The sequence below is a fragment of the Xenopus tropicalis genome, chromosome 6 (assembly GCF_000004195.4).
Source record: "Xenopus tropicalis strain Nigerian chromosome 6, UCB_Xtro_10.0, whole genome shotgun sequence".
Taxonomy (NCBI): domain Eukaryota; kingdom Metazoa; phylum Chordata; class Amphibia; order Anura; family Pipidae; genus Xenopus; species Xenopus tropicalis.
The window spans coordinates 84,216,697-84,239,531 of NC_030682.2; the positions used below are offsets into that span (position 1 = coordinate 84,216,697).

At 37.0% G+C, this 22,835-nt stretch overlaps 1 protein-coding gene across 3 annotated transcripts in view; it reads right to left on the reverse strand.

The window, feature by feature from the left end:
• The window catches only part of drosha (drosha ribonuclease type III), a 130,673-nt gene that overhangs the window by 97,598 nt on the left and 10,240 nt on the right, over positions 1 to 22,835 (reverse strand). For all 3 annotated transcript variants that reach the window (NM_001113680.1, XM_031903195.1, XM_031903197.1), the window contains 8 exon segments: positions 2,165 to 2,236; positions 4,304 to 4,390; positions 8,649 to 8,735; positions 9,605 to 9,685; positions 12,479 to 12,627; positions 16,570 to 16,711; positions 19,340 to 19,574; positions 21,289 to 21,363. In NM_001113680.1, coding sequence (NP_001107152.1) covers positions 2,165 to 2,236; positions 4,304 to 4,390; positions 8,649 to 8,735; positions 9,605 to 9,685; positions 12,479 to 12,627; positions 16,570 to 16,711; positions 19,340 to 19,574; positions 21,289 to 21,363 — 928 coding nt within the window.

The window sequence follows — 22,835 nt, forward strand, 5'->3', positions numbered from 1 at the left end:
GCCAATCAGATTTCATCCATTGAATTTTATTGGTTTAAATTTAAAATGCTGTCACACTATTTATGCGAGGGTGCCCAAACTCCGCAGTTTGTCACTGGGTGACTACGACTTACACCCACCAATCAGAATTTACCTATTGACTTTTATTGATTTAAATTTAAACTGCTGTCGTTCTTTAACGATCAATCCCAGGGTCCCTAAACTTTGCAGAGTCACTGGGTAACTGCATTTCCAGGTTAGAAAAAGAAAGTGGGCGGGGCCACCAACCGCCAATCAGATGTCACTCGTTGACCTTCAGTGGGGAAATTTAAATTGCTCGTTCAAGCTAATATTTTACTAGTCTGATTATTTTTATAAACGTAAGGAATGGACTCCAAATGTTTAGAAGACTACTGTTGCTAATGTGGCACCAAGTTATTGCAGTTTTCATTTATTTATTGTTTGTTTATTTATATATTTTTTATTTCAAGGCCCGTAACACACACAAACAAATAAACTTTTGCCTGAAAGGCAAATTTAAAAAACACTCTCCCACTATTACGTTTTGCCCTAAACAGCATAACATGTAAACTGCATGTTACAAATATGACTGACCCTTTTTAAATCCAAAAGGGGCAGAATTTTGTAATACCAAAGAAATTTAGAAGTTTACATTGAAGGACATATACAAAAAATGAATAAAGATGTGCAAATATTATCCTACTTGTTAAAAGTTCTGCTACACTGTAAGTGACAAAGATGCATTGTTTAGCATCTGTATGCATACCCTCAACAAAGCATGACAATATGTTAACACTATCTGGGTCCCTGCTGTATTTTTGAGCTAGTTTGCAAACATTACATCGAGTTCAATAGCAGACGATGAATCATTTTGAAACCTGCATTTATCTTGTTTAGAGTTGTCATTTCAAACCTTTTAAAATTAGGCAAAATACAAAATAGGAAGGCATAAAAAGCAAAGGGTTGGAGATAATGTCTCTACAAAAAAAATGGAAAACAGAAGAATATGAAGAGAAATTAAATTTTGTTAATATAATAACACTTGGTTCATTAGGCTTTAATTATACTCCACATGCAGCACTGTAGTTGTCCATGTCTATTTGCAAAGATGAGATTTCCATCTCCCCTAAAGCAATGGGAAAAGTAATAATACGGTCCTGCTGCACTAAGCCAATGAGAAGGGAACCGATTAATATATACTTGAAGGCGAGCCTTTTCAGATTTAATGGCTTTAAATTAGTTCTCAGGGCTGCCTCATGTTGTAGCGCATTGAAAGGACCATGTTTAAAACTCAGCTAAGTAAAATATGGGAACACAGTCACATAAGGATTCTTCAGTCATTTACAGGTGGATTTCATTAGGCACCTCTCGGTGACCCCATCTCCAAAAGCTATTAGGTGGTGGCAGAATGGTCTTTAAATGTGAGCAACAACCCTGTAGGGTATTGCATACAACAATGTGCCACATATGCTTTCCAGGCTAATACAAGTCACACAAGTCGAAGCTGAATTGAAAATTAATGCTCAAGACTAGAACGTTTATAAATATAGGTGGTCTGGGGAACTTCCTGGATAAATAAAGCATGGCTACTTAGAGCATGCATCACAATGAAATATTTTTTTTTTTAACATGACATGCACCGTAAAAAAAACCCAATGCCTCTCTATTAGTTGAATGTCACCTTTCTAATTTGTTTAGCTGAACAAGACGGGAACAAATTCGCTCTACCAAGAAAAAAAAAACAGTCATGCAAGTTAATTTACTATTGACTTGCTTGCTAGAGCTGTAAAAAGGTGCTGATGTAATAAAATGCTTATGTGTGCCCTGCCCATGAACCGTTCTTCTACTTCTTCAATGTCTAAGATGTTAAATAAAAGGGAACTTTTAATTTACCCGCAGCTAGCTTATGGGTTTTGCACAGTCAACAATGCTAAGATAGAAGGACATCAAAGGACTGCTCTGTAATGAAGAAAGTAGAAAAATCATCGGTGGCTTTTTAGAAAATCCATTGCTGCTACTTTACTGCACCAGTAGCAAGGGAATAACAAAGTGTGCACAGACAATTGACAAAATGCAAGTTTAATCAATTAAATATCAGTTAAGCCAAAATTCTACATGTCTCTCTGCACTTTGGTAGTAAAGGGTTATGTGTGCAATACCTTACCTCAGGCATCATTTCCTCAATGAAATGAATTGTGTAGTCAATGTTAAACCGGATTACTTTGCACAGGGGAAACTGAAATTGCAACAAGAACAGCAATGATTTTTAACGAATAACTCAAGAATGCAGCATCCGAGAGCACCTTGCTCCAAACACAGGCAGTGCATTAAAGAAAAAAAAAAAACTGAAAAAGGCATTTATCTTTCCATTGTGGCTGTTCAAAAGCACCACCATGAAAGAAAGTTTATGCCATCTAGTGGCCAGTATGGTTCCAGTGCACTAAATCTACATTCCAGTTGCACTCAGAACTTATATGTTTCAAAGGGCCAAGCAGGGCAAAAATGTATTGTGTTTAAAAAGATTTTTCAAAATAATCATAAGTCAATTGTTTGTATATAAATAAGTGCCAATCTGAATTTACTCTGGATTCTATATACTTTGGTAAACTGCATGCATTATTTTTTTATTAATAATAACAAAAATGTAGATTAGGTACATGCCAGAATGAACTGACAAACATTCTAAAATTTTCTGAAAGGTAAAATTTCTCATTTAGCCCAAGCCCAATAATTTGCCACACAGCTTTTCATTTGTCCCTTAAAATACATAGTGCATTAAAATAAGCACATTACCAAAAGACTGGTGCTTCAAAGCCTGTCTGTATGTGCAAAAACCACAAACAAAAGAAGCCTGCATGCCCACATTTCCAGGTCAGAAAATCATCATGGCACAATGCACTGCAGTTATCCATTTATTAAAGGAGCAGGAAAGGTACAATCAACTGAGGGTTACCAAAAGGTGATTATAATCACCTGATATCCTGGGACGGTGCTTGTAATAGGCTGATGCCACATGGGCCGGAAAACGCTTGCCGAGAACATGCACCGCTACTCTACATTTACCCTACCTTGTGCCTGCACCAGAATAAATGAAATATGCTTGGGCGCCGGCTACATGTGTCTGCACCTAATTCCATTTGGGTGCAGGCACAGGTAGGAGCGTATGGCCGTATTTTCGGCAAGTGATGTGCATAGTTGGCCCCGGGATTGTGAAGAATGAAGACAGGAGGAAGAGGATTGCTCACTCGCAGGTACCCCGGGAAAGTACAGTTTTCTGATAACAGGGAAACTGGCCTGGGATATCAAGTAAGTGATTACAATCATGTGGGGTTCCAACAATGGGGCGACCCCCAGTGATTGTACTTTTCCATCTCTTTAAAGCAATAATGCCCAGACTAAAGTAGGGGCAAAACCCTTATAGCAAAGGCACCTTATTATTAGTACGGGTAAATCGTTATTTACATTTATGTAGAGGTAGTATAAAAACAGGCAGCTCACATAGGATCACCCAAAGACATAGCCCATAATACAGCCTCTGCCACAAACTAAAACTTTGCACTTACTACACAGATGTATTGCAAGGAGAAGTCCTAGATAATATGCTCAGGCCTTAGTACAGGTATGGGACCTATTATTCAGAATGCTCTGGACCTGGGGTTTTCTGGATAAGGGATCTTTCCATAATTTGGATCTCCATATCTTAAGTCTGCTAAAAAATCTTTTAAATATTGAATAAATCCAGTAGGATAATTTTGCCGCCAATAAGGGTTCATTATATATTCGTTGGGATCAAGTACAAGGTACTGTTTTATAATTATAGAGAAAAAGGAAATGATCAAAAATCAAAAATTAGAATTATTTGCTTATGATGGAGTCTATGGGAGATGGCCTTTCTGTAATTTGTAACTTTCTGGATAATGGGTTTCCGGATAACAGATCCCATACCTGTATTGCTAAAGAGGGTTACTTGGCTACAATCATAGATCTTCCCACACTAGCTTTGTTGGTCATAGAATAAATCAATAAATCATTAAAACTCCAGTTGAAGGAATTAAAAAAACTTAAAATGGCTAATGCTAATTTTTCAATTATATCACTCAAAGTAAATAAATATTTTTTTATAAACAGTGTTTTTTTTAACTGATCTACAGTGATTATTTATATAGAAAATTACAGTAATAGTGCTACTGATTGATAAAAAGCATAGCTATCAACTGTTTTATGCAAGACTTTCCAAGGCAATACTCATGGCACAAATTATCAGCCATAATGTGTGACTTTAGGATAAAACACATGAACTTACATTTGTCAGTGGAGAATGAGAAAACATGGAAAAACCTTCAAAGATATACTCATGATCATCATACTCAATAACAGTTGGCCGGTCAGTCTGCAAAACAAACAATCTACTTAGCTTAAAGGAACAAAATTAGCTGACATAATACTCATGTAAAACATGAATTGCTTTTCAGGTTGTATAAAACATGAGAACTGATAGTTTTAAAAGATGCTCAGTAAAGGCAATAAAAAACTATACTATTTTATATGATAACTTGGCCACTAGATGTCATTGTTCAGAGGCAGTTCCATTGTCAGAAGAATCATGGCTGTTCTAACTCTACAGCTTTGTACAAATGCCCCTAACCTAAACCCTTGGGTGCATTTACCACAGATACCAAAGAGGCAGTGACATTGAAGAGACAGCAAGACACTGTGCAAAATTTTAAGAACATTTTTGAAATCAACAATATAATTCTCAACAGCAAGTTCAAGGTACTGTTTTATTATCACTAAATATTTGAATTATTTGATTAAAATGGTGTCTATGGGATATTACCGTCACAGAATTCAAAGCTTCCTGGATAACGAAGCACTTTCAAACTGTTTGCAGTCCAAAGTATTTACGCCTCCTGAATTCATAAAAGCATCAGTTTTATTTTCAGGGGACTTTGATGTCCAGACTATAGGCCAAGGATCAAGAGAGCAGCAGGACTGGCCTATGCTCTCTCTAATGCATAATCACTTTGCTGCCAGCATCAGCTGCAGGTCAGCAAGGAGGTTAATTAAGGTGCAACTGTAGCAAAATAAAATGTTGTCCACTAATTCTAATTTTGCTTTAACCTTCACTCTATATATCAAGAAATCATTAGCAGGGATGGGCAAATAAACAAGTGTTCATATAAAAACCAGAGATAATTGGGAAAGTTCATTTGAGCTGCCAATTTGTAGACACTGCACAAATCAACAACAAATAAGCCAGAATAAAGAGAGAAAAGCATCAATCTTGTTTTTTATTTTTGCTAAAGAAACCTGCTAAATTTTGGATTTAATGTAAAAGGTTCACTTCCCATGATTCCTGCTTTTCACTTTACTGCGCATGATCTACCCTGGGCTGATGCGGTTTTCTAATGTTTGCGGTAACCTAACATTTGCCACCCCCCAGTGACTTTTACCTTTCCTTCTTCTTCAAAAGCAGGTCAAAGCAAAGGTTTTTATCTGCCTTCTATATACAGATTTAAAACGTGCCAAGTGGTATAACAGGTGGTTCTGATTTAAACTGATGGTAAACAGTTAAACATTAAAATAAACCCAATAGGATTGTGTTGCCTCCAATCAAGGATTAATTATATCTTAGTTAGCATCAAGTACAAGGCACTATTTCATTATTACAGAGGAAACAAGATTTTGATTAAAGTCAACTCTAAGGGGCACATTCATCAAAGTATGAGTTTGAACTCACGTGCAGCACGTCAAAAATTTTTTGTCCAAGTCCATTTTTGCAACCACATCCCCTAAATACCACTTCCATTTTACGAAATTTCGCAGGTTATTTAAAGTTTCAACACATTTCTAGGGGGGGTTGGGGTCTTGTTTTGTGTGTTATTTTATTAAGCTGCAAGTCTTGGTTCCCCCAAGAGACCTGTTTAGCTTATGAGTTACAATTGTATCTCAGTGCAGGTGTAGCTTGTTAACTGCCAAAAGGACACTTATTAAATTAAATGTGAGAAAAAGTTTATCTAAATGCAGGTGTGACTTGTTAAGATTTATGGGGTCTCTGCTGAAAGCTACTTTTTAATTAAATTTGTATCTTCTTTAGTGTTCAGTGCAGGAGATCAAAGGGAAATGAGGGGCTTTTCAGTAAGAATCTGGGACTGTGGAGCTCTTAAAAGAGGGACTTGCTCCACAAAAATCAAGACAGTTGGGAGGCATGTACAGGTTTCTGGATAATGGATCCTATACCTGTAACTGGAACTAGCATATCTCAAGGGTCAAAACTGCACAGTTTTGTACAGATGGCTTGGGCTTTTTCTGCTGATGCACTGTGTAATAAATGTAATGTAAATAAAAAAGTAATTTTTGCAGAACCTGTAATTTTGGTAGTGATGTTTCAAATAGATAAGGAGGCTGATTGTTTAAGCATGTGAGGGGCCTGGTAAAAGGTGGCAAAGTTACCGTTGTATTTCATGAACTTCCTATATGATTTGAACAGATTGCTGCTAATAATAATAATAGTCCACACAAAAAATAATGAGTTCTTAATGAGGTAGCATTGCACTTGCATATCCCCTCACTAGTTCTCTTTTTAGTATTAGTATACATACATTGTATATATACACACAAGAGGGTTTACATTAAAGGTGTTAAACATTAATTGGATCTGAATGTTACCACCTCCCCTACTCTGCATGATATGAACACATTCACACATGGCTGTTATTCACAACCTACTGCAGAGATAGTTACCCTGTAGTGAAGCATCCTTCAATCAACTCAGCAAATGTAGAGCCATGACCAATAATTTTGTATTATTTGTAGAGCAAAATTGTATCTATCCCTTAAAGGAGACATTGTATAAATGGGAAAACCCCTAATTTTGTAGGCAATTATGAATAATACATGGTGCTGGTTTCACTTTGTGCTAAAAATTAATCTGTAAAAATGGCCCATTTATTGGAGCTCCCTATAGATCCTATCTCTGTCTGTGTTTGAAATGAAGGGTGGGCATGTCCTAACGTTCCCTGCCAAAAGCACAGTAGGAGAAGGATAGCCCAATCACAGCCTTGCACTCACACAAGCAAAGACAGGCTTCAGTTCCCTATCAGGTCAGCCTAGCTGTTGATTAGAAACTGATCCTATTCTATAGTGCAGTGTACCGAGAGCTGCTGGCTCCCCTGCACATCCAGAGAATTCAGCCAGCAGTAAGTGGCGCAGATGGGCGGGACTACTGGGGTTTTGGTGGAATTTCTCAATAAATCAGTCTGAAACACAACTTTTTTTAAGCACAATCCTTCTATATCTAAGAGTATAATTCACTGGTAAATTCATAATTTTTATAGGATATGTCTCCTTTAATCAATGGTTTGCGATCGCTAGCATGGTGTAGGACTGGTATTCTGTAAAATAAGTTATAATGTTTAGGCTGGGTCCCCATGATCCCCATTAATAATAATATAAAACAAACTTCAACAATATATAATATTCTGTGTACTAATTAAATATATGTATACTGAGTACTAGAACAAGATGCATAGAACTGGCCCCTCCATTTGCAGGCCCTCAACGGTTTAACAGGCTATAAAGTGGTGTACAAAAGATGACCTGAATTATAATTTCCATCAACATTTCCTATATCACAGTTCTCAATACAAATTTTGGTAAATTTATAAAGTTTGTTCCCAATAACTTGAATGGAAATCAAAATGTGTGCCATAAAAATGACATGCATTTTCTAAATAGGTTCTACGGAATAACAAAAAATTTATAGCAAAAAGTTAACGGTAAGCTCAGCTTTATGAACAAGCATCAATTTTATCCCAATTTTTGTTATTAACTGATGTAATTAAAAATACTTATTCATAAATAATCCCTTGTGTAACAGATTTGCCTTCAAGTAAACACAGAATAGCTTATGGATCCACATTAGTATCCATCACTATTACTATTTCAATATCTATTCATATAATGTAGACACTGCTATAAACTACATATATTACTTAAATGTATTTTCTTTTAAACTGTTGTTATTCAAATCAGATACATTTTTACACATAACTGTTAGATGATTAATGAATAATTAAAACTTAAATGCGCATTATGATATGCATAGCATGATACATGTCTTATCTACAGTATTGGTCTGTGACTGGAACCAGAAAATCAAAAGTGTATAGCCTTATTCTTGCAGTCATACAGAGTAATATGGGTTAAACATATTCTAAAACTTGCACTTCAACAGCTATTTTGGTAGTCAAGGAACAGCTCTATGCTAGATCCTTGCAAGGTTTAATTTTTTTTTTTTTTTTAAAGCCCCAGCAACACACTTTAGAAAATAATACACACTACAAATAATGTACTGTGACAGAGAGGATATGGTATTGGAGTGGCAGAGTCTCTTCCATTTAGTTTAGAGTAACCAATCACAGACTTTGAACTCATAACATCAAACTGAAGCATTTTCAATCAGTCTGATATGCTGGGAGTTATTATTCAGAAGCAGGGGGTTGGCTCAATTAGTGACCTCCCCATTTTAATGTAAGAGGGTCGCACAATCAATTATCCTTCTAAACATTTTTAAAACATACAAGATAGAATGAGAAGAAGATGGCTTAAAGGGATGCACAAAAATATTATCAATGGGTTTAACTCACCAAGAAATTAGTTGGTGGAGACACTGTTATTCTGTAGTGGAAAAGCCGTCCTGCATTGTTTGTCATGGGGCGGCATGCTTTGATAGGCTAACAGAGAATGAAAAACAAAACCAATACATTAAAATAGTAATTCATTTACACCTGTTCATTTCATTTTCAGTAACAATTACATTGATTGTGAGCCTTATATAGTGTCAAGCTAAGAATTATGGTTCTGGAAAAGCTGGTCTTTAGTGAAAAGCCAGATTCCTCAGCTTAATCAAATTTGTATGTGCAAACACAAAGTAAGCTTGCTATTAAAAAAAATAAAAAGAATGTAAATATGTTAAAAGCTATTATTATTATTAAAAAAGCTATTATTATTATTCACAATTTAGAAAAAGCTAAATCAATCAACCCTTAAAGCTGAAAGGGTTTGTAAAAGTGTTTTGTTTTTTTTTTATAATATGGCATAGCACAAAAGGTGCATTAGCTGCACAAAATCACTTATTCAGCTTCTTGCCCATGAGTAATTTATTCCCTACAAGCCAAAGCGATTCAAATTACCTTTCAGGATTTACATGCCTAACACCAACATTTTTCTTTGTAGTTATTATACAGAGCAACAAGAAGTCCTCTGGCTAAACACCTATGTATTGCTGACATACACTTGTTTGTGCAGGATTCAAAGGCAAGAATAAAACCAAACCGTCTAGCAGCATTTGTTATCTTCCTACACATACACAGAGTATCTCCAGAAATTATTTTATTGAGTCCGCTAACAAAGAAGGGAATGGAAAGAATGAAGGGGGGAAAAAAAAGATAAACCATTTTTTCCCATTTGCACAATTCTGTAAAATAGGCAACACTTGCAACCAAATTTGCAGAACTTGTCAGGCAGGGATATAAATACTTATTCTGTATAGTATTAACAGATTAGCATGGAATATAAGAGATCCAAAAAGATGTTTTGTTACCTCCTCTCCAGGGTAAATGCTATGCCTGATTCCAGTTCGTCTGGCTTTCAAACTGCACTTACAGAGAGGTCCATCATTCATCTGGTAAAGGAGAAAAATAGGCATGATATACTCTGGTATAGCTACATGGATGATACTCCACATTTTCAATGCTAGTCCTCAATCTAAAGCTAGAACTCTAGACCATGACTTTTTTAAAAACTAGGTAACAATTACAATAACTTTTAGTATAAATAAACAGCATATACATATTGAGCCTTGGCTGCCCACACCAAAAATGTGATGAGGCACCTGTATTCCATAAGAGTATGAATTTTCCCATATACAAGTTACTAGTTTCTTGAAGGTATGACTAGGTAGTAAATATCAAAACACAGGTTAAAAGGGGGTGAAACTAGGAGGTGGTAAATATTTAGCTATGAAATATTGTCATATATAAGAGGACATGCCCAAGCCATATAAGTGAGATGAGTTAAGAGAGGCATTGCTCTCATCATAGCTAGATATTTAGGGGCAAATTGATCAACATTCTGATTAATGTGGTTTTAGAGGTTTTTGAAACTACGAATAAACTCATTTCCACGAACCTGTAGTCATTATTTAAAATATCTAAATTGAAAAAGCACAACATGCGGAACGAAAATGAAAAACCATGAAAACCATGAAATTTTTGTGGTTGTTAAATATTCTTACTAATCTTCACGGACGGAGCTGTTTACAGTTTCCTAGGACAACTCCCATTTATTTCTACATGACCTGGATAGCTTTTAGATGGCAAAGTTTTGTATTAGTGTTTTTTTTGTGGTTTTGACACGTAATAAATGGCAAAAATGTTGCAAGCTACTGAGTTTTAGCATACGAATGTTAGTAAATTTTACCCTTAGTGTGTGTAGGGGGAATTTGGATCATCCAGTTCAGAGGATACATTTCATTTAAGAGAAGAAGCATATAAAAATTCTTGTTGCACGCTTAAAGACTAGGTAATGCCAAGAAGGCTATGCCCCCATGAGACCATGTTGGGACATGCATGTGCATAATAAATGTCTGCCCAAGATAGCTCATTATGAGCAAGCATGTGAAGATAGTATAGGGGGATCCTCATTATGTGCACACTTGTGCCCCAAGATGGCTGCTCAGGTGGCATAGTGATTGCGAGGGACATTTTCTTGCAAAAATAGTATTTTTTCCCCCAACTGGAGAGAGGGCTCTATAAGACTACATCCCTTGTGAGGGAGTCAATTTTTTAATGATAGGTGTCTTTAAGTAGTCCTTTGCCCTGAGCTCATCCCACTGCAGACTTAAATCTGTACAGTCCCTCTACTAGATTTGAAAAAATACTGCAGAACCCAGCTCATTAACATTAACCTGGAGAAGAAATGAAAATCTACTACATTGCTTTGAGAGTCAGAACAAAAGAGATAAAGCATACTGGATGGAGCGTTACTTTGAATAACACTGTCTCTCCATTATGTGAAAAGCAGTTTTTGGGTGGGTATCCACTTCAAGCATCACTAGCAATATATTCAGGAGGACTGCACATGTAAACACTTGTCCATTAAAATAAATTGCTATCATTATGTGTATTTTGAGGCTTACAGGACTATAACATTATTGTACAACTGCCAAAGTTGTGTAAAGCCCTATATGTTTTATTATTGTAATCAACCAGTGAATAACAGGGCAGCTCTGTTGCTGCACAGCATTACAGGCAGAGAATAATTCAGTATGATAATATAGAAAAGGCTTAATAAAAGCACTAAGAAGGTTACTGAATATGATACAAGCATAAACCTAATCATTTCTATTCAAACAGGCACCCTGATGAGCATGAAACTACACAACCTAGTGGAACACCATGAAGATGGCTTACAAACTTTTTAATGACAGATTTCTTCAGAGTCACACAAGACAACAGGGAGTAGCACAGAAAATCAAACAACCCCTACGGCTTGGCTCACCATGTTAACAAGCTAATTGGTTTACAAATAATTAAAGGCATCACTCACCTCAGAGTCATTCGTTTAAGGGAAACTATCAATAAACATTACTGAGGAATTTTAAAGCATACAGTCTTACAGAGCATTCCTTTTGATCTTACACAAATTGTGCTGGTGGTAGAAAGTGATATTTCAGAGCAGTGCAGTAAGTCTGCCTATTTTTTTTTTTATTATTTACGAACACAAAACAGCCCTAACATGTAATATGACTGTACCTGAAACTATAACCTGCCCTCTGCACTTTATTCACAGATGGTAAGATAAAATAGGCTTCACTGTCTCATTTACAGGCAGCGAAACATATTCCCACATATATATTATATTGAGGTAGTTAATGGTATTTAACACTTTTGAAGACTGCAGTAGAAAAAAGCAAGGATCGCCAATATCAAATTTAAGTGAATATGATGAAGAGCATAATATGAAGAGAACTGAAGGTATGAGATGCCTTTATTTATACTTCCTATGTGACCTTTACAGCTTGGACAATGCTAATAAACTTGTCAGTGGTTACCATGGGAAAGAAACTGGAGCAGACACAGTCATATGGGTTCTAACCATATAGTTTTCTTTCTTTGTTCACCAACAGCTATCAACAGAGCTGCAAAAGTATAAATTAGAGTGACACTTGTCATTGGTTTAATTTTAACAAGCACTGTAAAGGATTTTACAGGGCTCAACTGCCTGGGGAGTAAAAAACTGTTTTGCTTGTATTTCTGAACAGCCACAAAACACACACTGTTCGCAGGTCCACAGACTGCACACAGATTGTGTCTGCTGGCTTCTGTACAAGCACAATATGATTAATTTTCTTTAGAACTACATCCAGAAAGCCCTGCAAGGCTGGACATGTGGGAGATATGACAAATATACAAACCTGCCCAGGGTCATTATACCAGAGCTCTTCATGAAGACGATCGGGGTGTGCCTTTTTCCTTTTTATTTCTGCGATTACATCAAACACCTCTGAATCTGAACTGCTGGAGCAACTATCATCCGTTTCACACTCCGAGTCACTGGAACTCTCTGTTGAATTAATAGAACAAGCGATTCATCAGAACTGTCACATCTAAAATGGGACACATATTTACTACTTCAGTACAGAAAAAGAGGGCATGAAGCCCAGGAAATAGATGTGACTCACTGACATAATCCTAACACAATATTGTACTGGATTTAAAAATCAAGCTACAAACACAGCAAAATACAGCTTACCAATGTCACTGCTCCCAAAGGAAAAAAATAACACAATTCCATAAAAATGTACTGTCACATAAGAGAGATGTGAGAGAACATTTTGAACTAAAAAATGCAGAGAAGCTCAATTGCGATTTTTGCCTGTAGAATTAATGGAAGCTGGCTTGCATGTATGCACTGGCACTGTAAATGTTTCAGGCAGGCAATGGAGGGTGCTGGGAATTTGTAGTTCTAAAGTTGCCTATGGTTAATATATACCTTGGGGCACCGTTTGCAAAATAACCACTGTAACTCACTTATCACGGTAAGAAATAAAAAGTTTTATCAGCAACATGCTGCCCACTTGCTGCATTATTAGGAAGTCGCATCAGAGACTGCACCAGCTTTCAAATTTTCTGTCCCTAGTGTGGCACCTGTCTCTTTCAGTAAAGGACTATGCAAGTGTTGAGGTGGAAGAATGCACAGCTCCTGCACTAGGACACATACATCTGAAATGGTTTTATTTCACTACACAACAGAGCTTTATACCCAAGGCTCCTTAGCACTTCCCGTAATGAAAAAAGAATCACCATCCAACGTCTTGATGCACTCAATGTTTACTAAACCTTGTACTAAATTAACCCAAATAGGGTGGGAGCCTCCCAGGGTTAATATACAGCATATGAAAAGAAAAAGGAAAAAGCAGAACCCCTGAGCTATAGGCGTAACACCAAGACAAGGTAAGGAAAAAAAAAAAAAAAAACAATTCTTAAAGTGATACTGACACGAAAAAACTGCCTTACAAAATATGAATCTACATAAAAAGTTACCTATAGGTCGTGTTGATGGTTTTTTGCCGACAGGTTTGCTATTGTAGTAATTGTTACTTGAAGTTCATAAACCTGACTGTTTTGCCAACCTGACTGTCCCTTCTCAGCCTGTCAGCAATGCATTCCTTACGCTGTATATTTCATGTGGAACAGGCTTAATATCAAGAACATTAACTCCCTGTTACTCTCCAGGTCCTGTTTTGAAACCATCAGCAGATTGGTGGGATAATAGTCAGTACAGCTGATGTCAGCAAGGAAAAAGAAAAAGGTTTGCATAGTGTGGCAAAGTATACATGATAACAAGGTTCTTTAAAAAAAAAAAAAAACAACCAGTTTCATAAAGCAAAGCTTTTATGTCTTCAAAGTTTTTTGTATAGCTAAAGAGGATCCTATTATTCAAAGGTTGCAATCAAGTTCCATCTATAGATATAAATAGAAAGCTTACATAGCAACAGTGCACTGTTCCTGCATACTACCAAACCTTTGGAGTACCATGAAGGGGTCAGAAAATCACCAATGTAAGCTGCAACACCAACAATCACTGAAATATGTTAAAGTATTAACTGTATCTTTAAATAAGGAAATATTACATTTCACCATCTGAGAATACTTCTTTATTCCTGATGTATAGTAAAAAACACATAAAAGTTAAAGAAGGATAGGTAGAGTCATTGTGGCCACATAACTGTCCCAGAGCCTAAACAAAACAGACTTATTTTCTTACTGACATTGGTAAATGAAAAATGAAAAACATCTTACCAAACATAGCCAGAAGAATCACACTGTTTGTATTTTCATAATTTATATCATATACGCATAAAGGTATGAGACCTGCTCAGGACCTGGTGTTCTCCAGATAAGGGGACTTTCATTAATTTGGACCACTATACTTTAGTGACCATCTGTCACACAAAAGATCGTTCCAACCCTCCACTGACGTTCAGGGCTGAATCGTCAGATATGGAGGTAGAAACAATAGGAATTCTACCTCCTTATGCCGATTCAACCCTGAACGTAGATTTTGCTTGGGCGCCATCAATGGCCTGATCAGCGAGTCATCCGATATCTGCAGCCTTCTGTGATATTGGTCTCCTCGCTGCCATACACGCACCGAATATCATACGAGACGAGGTTTCAGCATATAAAAATGGTATTTACTCATACTTTTTGAAGGAGCAAATGACAGTGATAGCTATATTAGGGTTTTTTTTGTGTGAGCATCTTGAACAAATTTTGGTTTGAAAGTCAGAGTTCCCTTTTAAAAGAAGTAATGAAAATAATATTCAGCAGGAAGAACTGTAGATTCAAAATACCCCAAGTAATAAAAGCATGATGCAAATCCCCCAGTACCCAAGGAAGGGGCCTGCAAAGGCAAATGCACCCCCGATTATGGAATATTGGGGACTCATTTATCAACGCTGAGCAGATTTGCCCATAGGCAGTAACCAAAAGCAATCAATTAAACTTTTCCAGCCAGCTGCAGGTAGAATAATGAATAAATGAATGATAGAACAAAAATTGGTTGCCATGGGCTACTGCCCATGGGCAAATTTACCCAGTGTTAATAAATGACCATCCAACAGTAGGGTTACACCCTGGCCGTATTATTTTATGTTACTTGATGCCAATGCTATTAACAGGAAGGAAAGATTAAATATAGGAAGGACAATATTTTTTTTTTTTACCAGAAAAGACAAACCTATCCATCAGTGGCTTACTTAGGGATACATATTTTAACGAATGCTTTACATACCTGGCTTACTGTTAAATATTCAATTTATTTTACAAATGGTTGAAATGCCCAGTACAGAAACAATTGGGAAACGTCTTATTAAACCTAGTTAATCAAAGGCAGCAAAGAATGACAAAACATAATTCCTATGTACATTATGTACTTTTAGCTTGTGTCCGTACAGTTTACTGATTTTTTTTTTTAATTTGGTAAAAGTAATGTTACAGTTGCAAAATGTACCAATATGCCAACAAACATTTATAATGACAAAGCATGCTGCAAAATGAAGGTCATCCCTGCTTGTCCACTGCCATTGCATTCAGTGTGCTGATGTAAATCTGTAAGAGGGTCAGTTTGTGTCTTCTATAAAAGAAAACTGTATGTGCCCAGGAGCTAATCAACACAGTTCTAGCATAATCACTAGGAATGCTACAGTGCATATATACATACCAGCAGTTTTCTGCACTAAAAATGAATTTGCAATTCATTCAACACTGGATGTCAGATGTGTTTTAAAGTTGAACCACAGCAGCTGTGTTAAATTTATTTGGATTTTGTCAGATGTGCCCAAATGTGTTTGGGTTTAGCCAGGAATCCCAGTATGGGAATCGGTAGCAGAAAAGGAAAGCAGCTTGTGTAGTAATTAGTATGTGTGGCAAAGGTTTTGTTTTGTTTAAAGGAAAAGTAACACTAACATTTTTTAAGTAAAAAAGCTATTCTATCCAGCACCAATAACTGCCCTATCCTGCAAACCACTTAGTATTTTAAATGCTTTAATAGAAAATACCTGCTAAAACTTGGCTTCCTGTCAATTGAACTACAGCGATAGGGCGAAGGAAGGAGCAGCACGGGAAGCCTAATATTGTCTAATATTGTATGTAATAAACATACTTTATTCATGTAAAAGAACTGTCTGTACATCTGATCTCACTCACAAGTTATATTTAAAAATGGAATAATTATTTCTATTTAAGACTTTTTTGGTTGTTTACTATATTGCAAAGTGCAGTTCTCTACATCTGAACCATGCACCTGCTTCTTGAGGAAAAAAGAAAACACTGATATTTATGGTATCTCTCCAAAATCTGCACAAGATCAGTATTTTTACCTTTTTAAATAATAATTTATCGGACATCTTAGCTAGAGCATATAGCTTGCCCTGTACAGTGATTTAGGTGGGCCAGATTCAAAGAGAATTTTTCTCTGTGCATCAATTTGCTGTATTCTTACCTAGATCCTCATCTAATTTGGTCTTTGGCGGCTCCCATGCTGGCCTGGCAGCTCTAGCTGTTGCCTGACGCTTTCCAAGCTCCTCTTCAAACTTGTCATATAAATCACGTAGTCTGCTTGTGCCAACCACTGTGGAGTCTCCCTGTGAAGGAGTTGCAAAATAATGAGTAATTGCACAATGGTTTTACAGCAATGGCTCTTGGTGGACACATCTTCAAAAGAACATATCCTAGGGTTTATCATTGCAAAATTTAAAGCAACAAAGCACCAAGGCACTCCCTGTATGAATTTATTTTGACAGATTCTGAACAAGCTTGCAAAAACAGCTATGAACAGAAACCAAGTATGTAGTCTAAAACAGCCTTCATTCAGAGTTATAGGCATAGTAGCTGTAAAGCCTTGTATAAAAAAAAAATAGTAAATTAATTACTCTCTCAATTATTATTTTTGTAGTCATTGACATAACTAGATAAATAGGAAAATGACAGTTAGATATAAAGACCGATGTGGAAATAACTTCATGCAGCAATGTTTTGGTACAGAATAAAAAAGAAAAATTTTAAATATGACTGTCAGAAACATCCAGAAGTATATGACTCTGTCCCTTTAACAGTGTGCAGTTCCATCCAGCATTTTTTTTAATACATACTCTAAATGATCTGTATAGTTAGCAATTTAAAAAAAAAAATGAAATGAACCCCAACTCAACACCTACCAAAAACACACAATGAATGATTATTTATGATGCAGCCTACACACACACTCACTGCCCGATGACGGCCAAGTCTCCTTGTTCCTAGGTGCTTTGTTTCCTGGATATGCTATACTCCTGGTTCTTGATCCCCATCTTGCCTGGTCTGTTTCTGGTTACAAGTATGTCTTATGATATAGATATAGATATAGATATAGATATATTATATATATATATATATATATATATATGATATATGATGGTTAATTTCCTGGCCTGGCCAGTTCTGGTCTTACTGGCCCCTTATTGGAGTCCAGTTTTGGATCCTCACTTGCCCATGTGGAGTCTCTAGATTCTCGTGTGGTAGGAAAAGTGAGAATCATTTTTCTCATCATGAAATATCCTCAATCATAAATCTTAGGGGCACATTTACTAATACACGAACGCTCCGAGTGGTGTATTTTCAGTGTATTTTTCGCGACCTTTGCGACAAAATCGTATTGTTACACCGTATACGAAAGTTTCGGATTCATTCAAGCTTCGGTATCGTGACTTTCCTTGGGCCAGGTTGGAGCTGCACAGTGCCACTGATTCCTATGGGAGGCTTCCAAAATCATGCACAGAAGGATCAAAGTCGGAAAGGTTTTGCTGCATTTTATGATCATTCAGATACGAAAATTTTGTGACTTTCGGATCACCAATACGTTATTATCGTGACTGATACGATTTTTTCGTAAGCATATTCGTGATATTTGCGATCTTAAGTTATCGTATCCAATCCGAATTTATCCCATTTGGGATTCAAACTCGAGTTTTCATGAATGTACCCCTTAGACTTGGGCCAGAGAGATATATTGTGAGTAACGACACACTTTCAGGTACTTTGAGAGACATTTTTTTTTTTTAAGTAGCCCAAAATCAAAGCACAACATCAAAGCACACCATTGAATTTAACCTCAATGGGCGCACATTTCTAGGCAGTTGTTGCCTGACAAGAGCCTGCAGATGACAGCTGTGCAAGTCAATTGGTGTGCATTTATGCAGGGCTCAAAGAAACCCTGTGCCAGAAACTGTCCAAAACTGCCCTACAGTACTCCACTAAGTTTTAGTACCGTGAGCACATTTACATGCATTTCCCACAAAATGAAAATACGGCACAGGAATCCTTTTTGTGCACAAAACAATTAAGTACCAATAACTCTCCCAAAAGGAGAGAGGAAGCCTCTTAAGGTAAAACAAAACAAAAGATGAATACCACCAGAGGCAGTGTAGAGTGATGCCCCCTGAAAGAAATAAAATAGAGCTTACCACTGCAGGTTTTTCTAATACTTAAAAAAAAAAACAGAACTTTTGTTAACACAAAATATTGAAATTCATAAATCTTAAAAATCATTAAAACTCAAGACAAACATCAGGAATATGTACCAGGTTTACTTAGTCAAGAAGAGCACTAAACAAACACACAAAAGTAAAAACTAAAAGTAGCAAAAAACGCAATGTTCAATATTATTAAACAGATACTAAACATGCAAAAAAATATGTCTGCACTAAATGTAACTGAACACCAGACTGGACAAGATTGCCACCACACCCAATTTCACCCAGTTTAATTCAATAGGGTGCCTAACATATTGGAAGCCCAAAATCAATAAGACGCTAAGGGGCACATTCATCAAAGTAAGAGTTTGAATCCCAAAATGGGTAAAATTATATACGATAATTTCAGATGATCGGAAATGTCACGAAAACGCTTACGGAAAAATCGTAATAGTCACGATAATATTGTATTGGCGATCCGAAAGTCACAAAATTTTCGTATCTGAATGATCGGAAACGGCGGGAAAACCTTTCTGACTTTGATCCTTCTGTGCTTAATGGCTCAATGGCTCACTGTGCAGCTCAAACCTTTTTTCATATCATGGTTACTCAGAATTTTTTCCAATTGTGCTTTAAACCACACAAAAATGTGTGCTTTCATGAATGGGCCACTAAAAGTTAAATTAAAACATAAATGTACCCAGTCCCCCCCAAAAATAAATAAAAATAAATCTGAAATTAGATTAAATTTGGAATACTTACAACTTGATCCATGGGGTCACTAGTGTAGTAACTCTCAGAATGGGTGCAACGAACCCACACTGGTTTAAGCAATTCTTCATCTTCTTCCTCATTTCTTTCCAATAGGTTTTCATCTAGAGAATCCTTCTCTTTAAAAGAAATGCTGGACTTTTCTTTTGCTGAAGAGCTCTCTGATAGAGATTCATTGTCTTCCTCCCAACGAGATCTTTTATGCTCTCTGCTTGATGGTGATGGACTTGAAACAGAAAGAAACTTGATTAGCATAGTGCAATTCAATTGGTTGTATGGTATAGAAGAGTTATTTGAAATACAGATATAAAGCACTAGTTTCCTTGTATTGATAAAGGGTCCCGAATGCCTGGGGAGAACACATTTTGTGCCAGTGCCAGACAAGAAGGGCTCAAAGTCTCTTCACTAAGCAATTTATTTGAAGCCCAGTCTACACTCATTTACTTACACAAAATATGACTGACAAAGAAGCAGGTAGGTTAGAAGTTTTGCCATTAAAGGAACAGTAACATCAAAAAATGAAAGTGATTTAAAGTAATTAAAATATAATGTGCTGTTGTTCTGCAAAAAAACTGTTTTTTTTGCTACAGAAAAGCTACTGTATAAATAAGCTGCTGTGTAGCCATGGGGGCAGTCATTCAAGCTGGAAAAAAGGAGAAAAGGCACAGGTTACATAGCAGATAACTAGTAGATAAGCCCCATATAATGGGGGTTTGTCTGTTATCTGCTAAGTAACCTGTGCCTTTTCTCCTTTGAATGGCTGCCCCCATGGCTACACAGCAGCTAACTTATATAAACTATAGTAGTCTTTCTGAGGCAAACACACCAGTTGTAGCAATGCAGGGCAACAGTACATTATATTGTTGTTACTTTTATACACTTTAACTTTTTGGTGTTACTGTTCCTTTAAGGTTTTTGCCCAAGCTAATTTTGCTAAAATACAGCAAAGGTATAATTTACTGTCTGTATCAGGGGCCAAGGCTGCCTTGATACTTTATATACTGACTTGATACCTACATGAGAAGAAAATGTAAAATCACCAGAGGTTGATAAGGTGCCCATACACCTTCAGATCTGCTCGCTTGGCGATGTCGCCAAGCAAGCGGATCTTCTCCCGATATCCCCCACCTACGGGTGGGCGATATCGGGAGAATGCAGACTAATTCAATCGTTTGGCCCTGAGGCCAAACGATCGAATTATTACCGCGGGTATAGGCAAAGGCGGCCCCGATCCGACTAGATTTTTTAACCTGCCCAATCGAGATCTGGCCGATTTCAGCCCAGATATCGGTCGGACAGGCCCATCGGTAGTGCCCATACACGGACCGATTAGCTGCCGAATCGGTCTAAGGGACCTTTAGGCACTCCCCAGTGTTTAGTTTTTTTTGTTTGTTTTATTTTTAATTCATATTTTACACCAGCATAGTTAACAGAATAAGAGCCTGCGACAATATACAAATTACAGGAAAAGAGAGGAGGAAGAAAAGAATAGACAAGAGAGAAAGAAACCAATAGACTATACTTGCCTGAAGCATACCAGAGTATACCTCAGGTGCCCCTGTGCCAATTCTAAGACGGTGCATTTGCAATACAGAATTCTCTAACTTTTGTAAAACTCAGCAAACAGTACACAGGGCTAATGAATTTTTAAAGAGGAGCACAGGGTAGAAGGCAAGTAACTAAAATAACTGGGCACTGGGAGGTGTGCCTAACTTGGTACATTCTAGTGATTTTACCTTTTTGTCTCCTTTAAGCTACACCCTTAAATTGTACTGTCTCTACAAAAAAAGATGAAATATTAATTTCTTTAGCATGTCTGTTCATAAGAAAATACATAAGGTCAAAACTAAGCTGCCCTATATAATGATGAATACGTATACAAGCTAACAATGTTCACATATCTATCTAAGTTTATATGGTTTTAATTTACACACTAATACCTTTTTGGCCTCTTTCTATAACTTCTCTCAGTAGATGTTGATCTTCGGCTTTCTCTATGCCGGTGTCTCTCTCGGCTACATGACAGAAAAAGAAAATAGCTATTGAAAAAAAATGCAGCAGATAAAAACATTATGAACTAAATATTTCAAGTCCACTGGTCTCATTTGCAATTTAAAATTACACAAGACAAAATGAGAAAATAGAACAGACAAGTAGAGTTCATTATAACTGTTTTATTAGCAATCACCTACTTCAGATAAAAAATATTGCATACAATAATTATTATAAAAAGATCAATACAACAAAACTTTTCAGGAAATGTCCTCTTATTCAGGAGAAGGTTAGCAACTACTTCTTTTATGTAAAGTTCCCCTACCCACAACAGAACAACAATAAGAATTTAGGGTATGACCAAAAACACATGCACCTAGCAATCTGTAACTAACTAATGGCAGCACATTGTGGCAAACAAAATATACACCTAGCGGTGTTTAAAGGTGCCAGTCTTATCCTTGTCATCGGTTTAGCCCAAAATGACATCTGCCATTTGACCAAGCAGGTTATACCATCCCCTACTGTAAGAGCTGTGCACTGTGCCATAGCGATGTTTAAGGTTGTGGCGTTTCAGCCATCTGTTTACCAAAAATCTCACCTCTCCCATCTAACCAAGAATATTTAGGGGCATATTTATTATAGTGTGTAAGCCAACATCAACGGTCCATAGCACAGCACATAGAATTGAATAGTCTACAATCAAAAGCAAAGACCCAATTGGTTGCTATAGGAAATAGAGAAATTTTATTTTCTTACCGTAATTTCTATTTCCAAGACACTCTTCATGGCAGCATTCACCAACACTGGGTAATCCCCGCCCCTCTAGGTCACTGGACAGGAAAGCGTTAACACAGCATTTAAGCATCCCCCCTCCCACAGCACCTAGTCTTAGTAACCAAGCATCTGAAGGGAGGGAAGTTGGTGAATGCTGCCATGAAGAGTGACTTGGAAATAAAAATTATGGTAAGAAAATAAGATTTCTCTATTTCCCAAGTCACAATGGCAGCACTTCACCAACACTGGGAATTCCCCAAGGTAAAAAAAAGAAGGGAGCGACAGCAGAGGCTGCTTAATCAATTTATTCCAGAACGTTCAGGGAACGACTGCCTGAAAATTTTTCCTCCCAAATCTCGCTTCCTGGGACTGCAACACATCCAGCTTATAGTGCCGAATAAAGGTAGATGCAGAAGTCCATCTAGCTGCCTTGCAGATCGCTTCTGGCGGAGCCATGGCTTCTGCCTCCCAGGATGTAGCCATTGTTCTGGTGGAATGTGCCTTAAGATCCCCTGGGATCTCCCTGCCAGCCAACTGATAAGCCAAAACGATACAGGAGACAATCCACCGACTGACCGTCACTTGGAAATAGGCATCTTTTAAGTCGAGGTTTAATAACCATGCTTTCGGAGGAACTGCGAGGATTATGGAAGCCAAGGACTCCATCTTGAACAGTCTGCAATGGATGAACTGGTTCAACGGTCTGAGATCAATAACC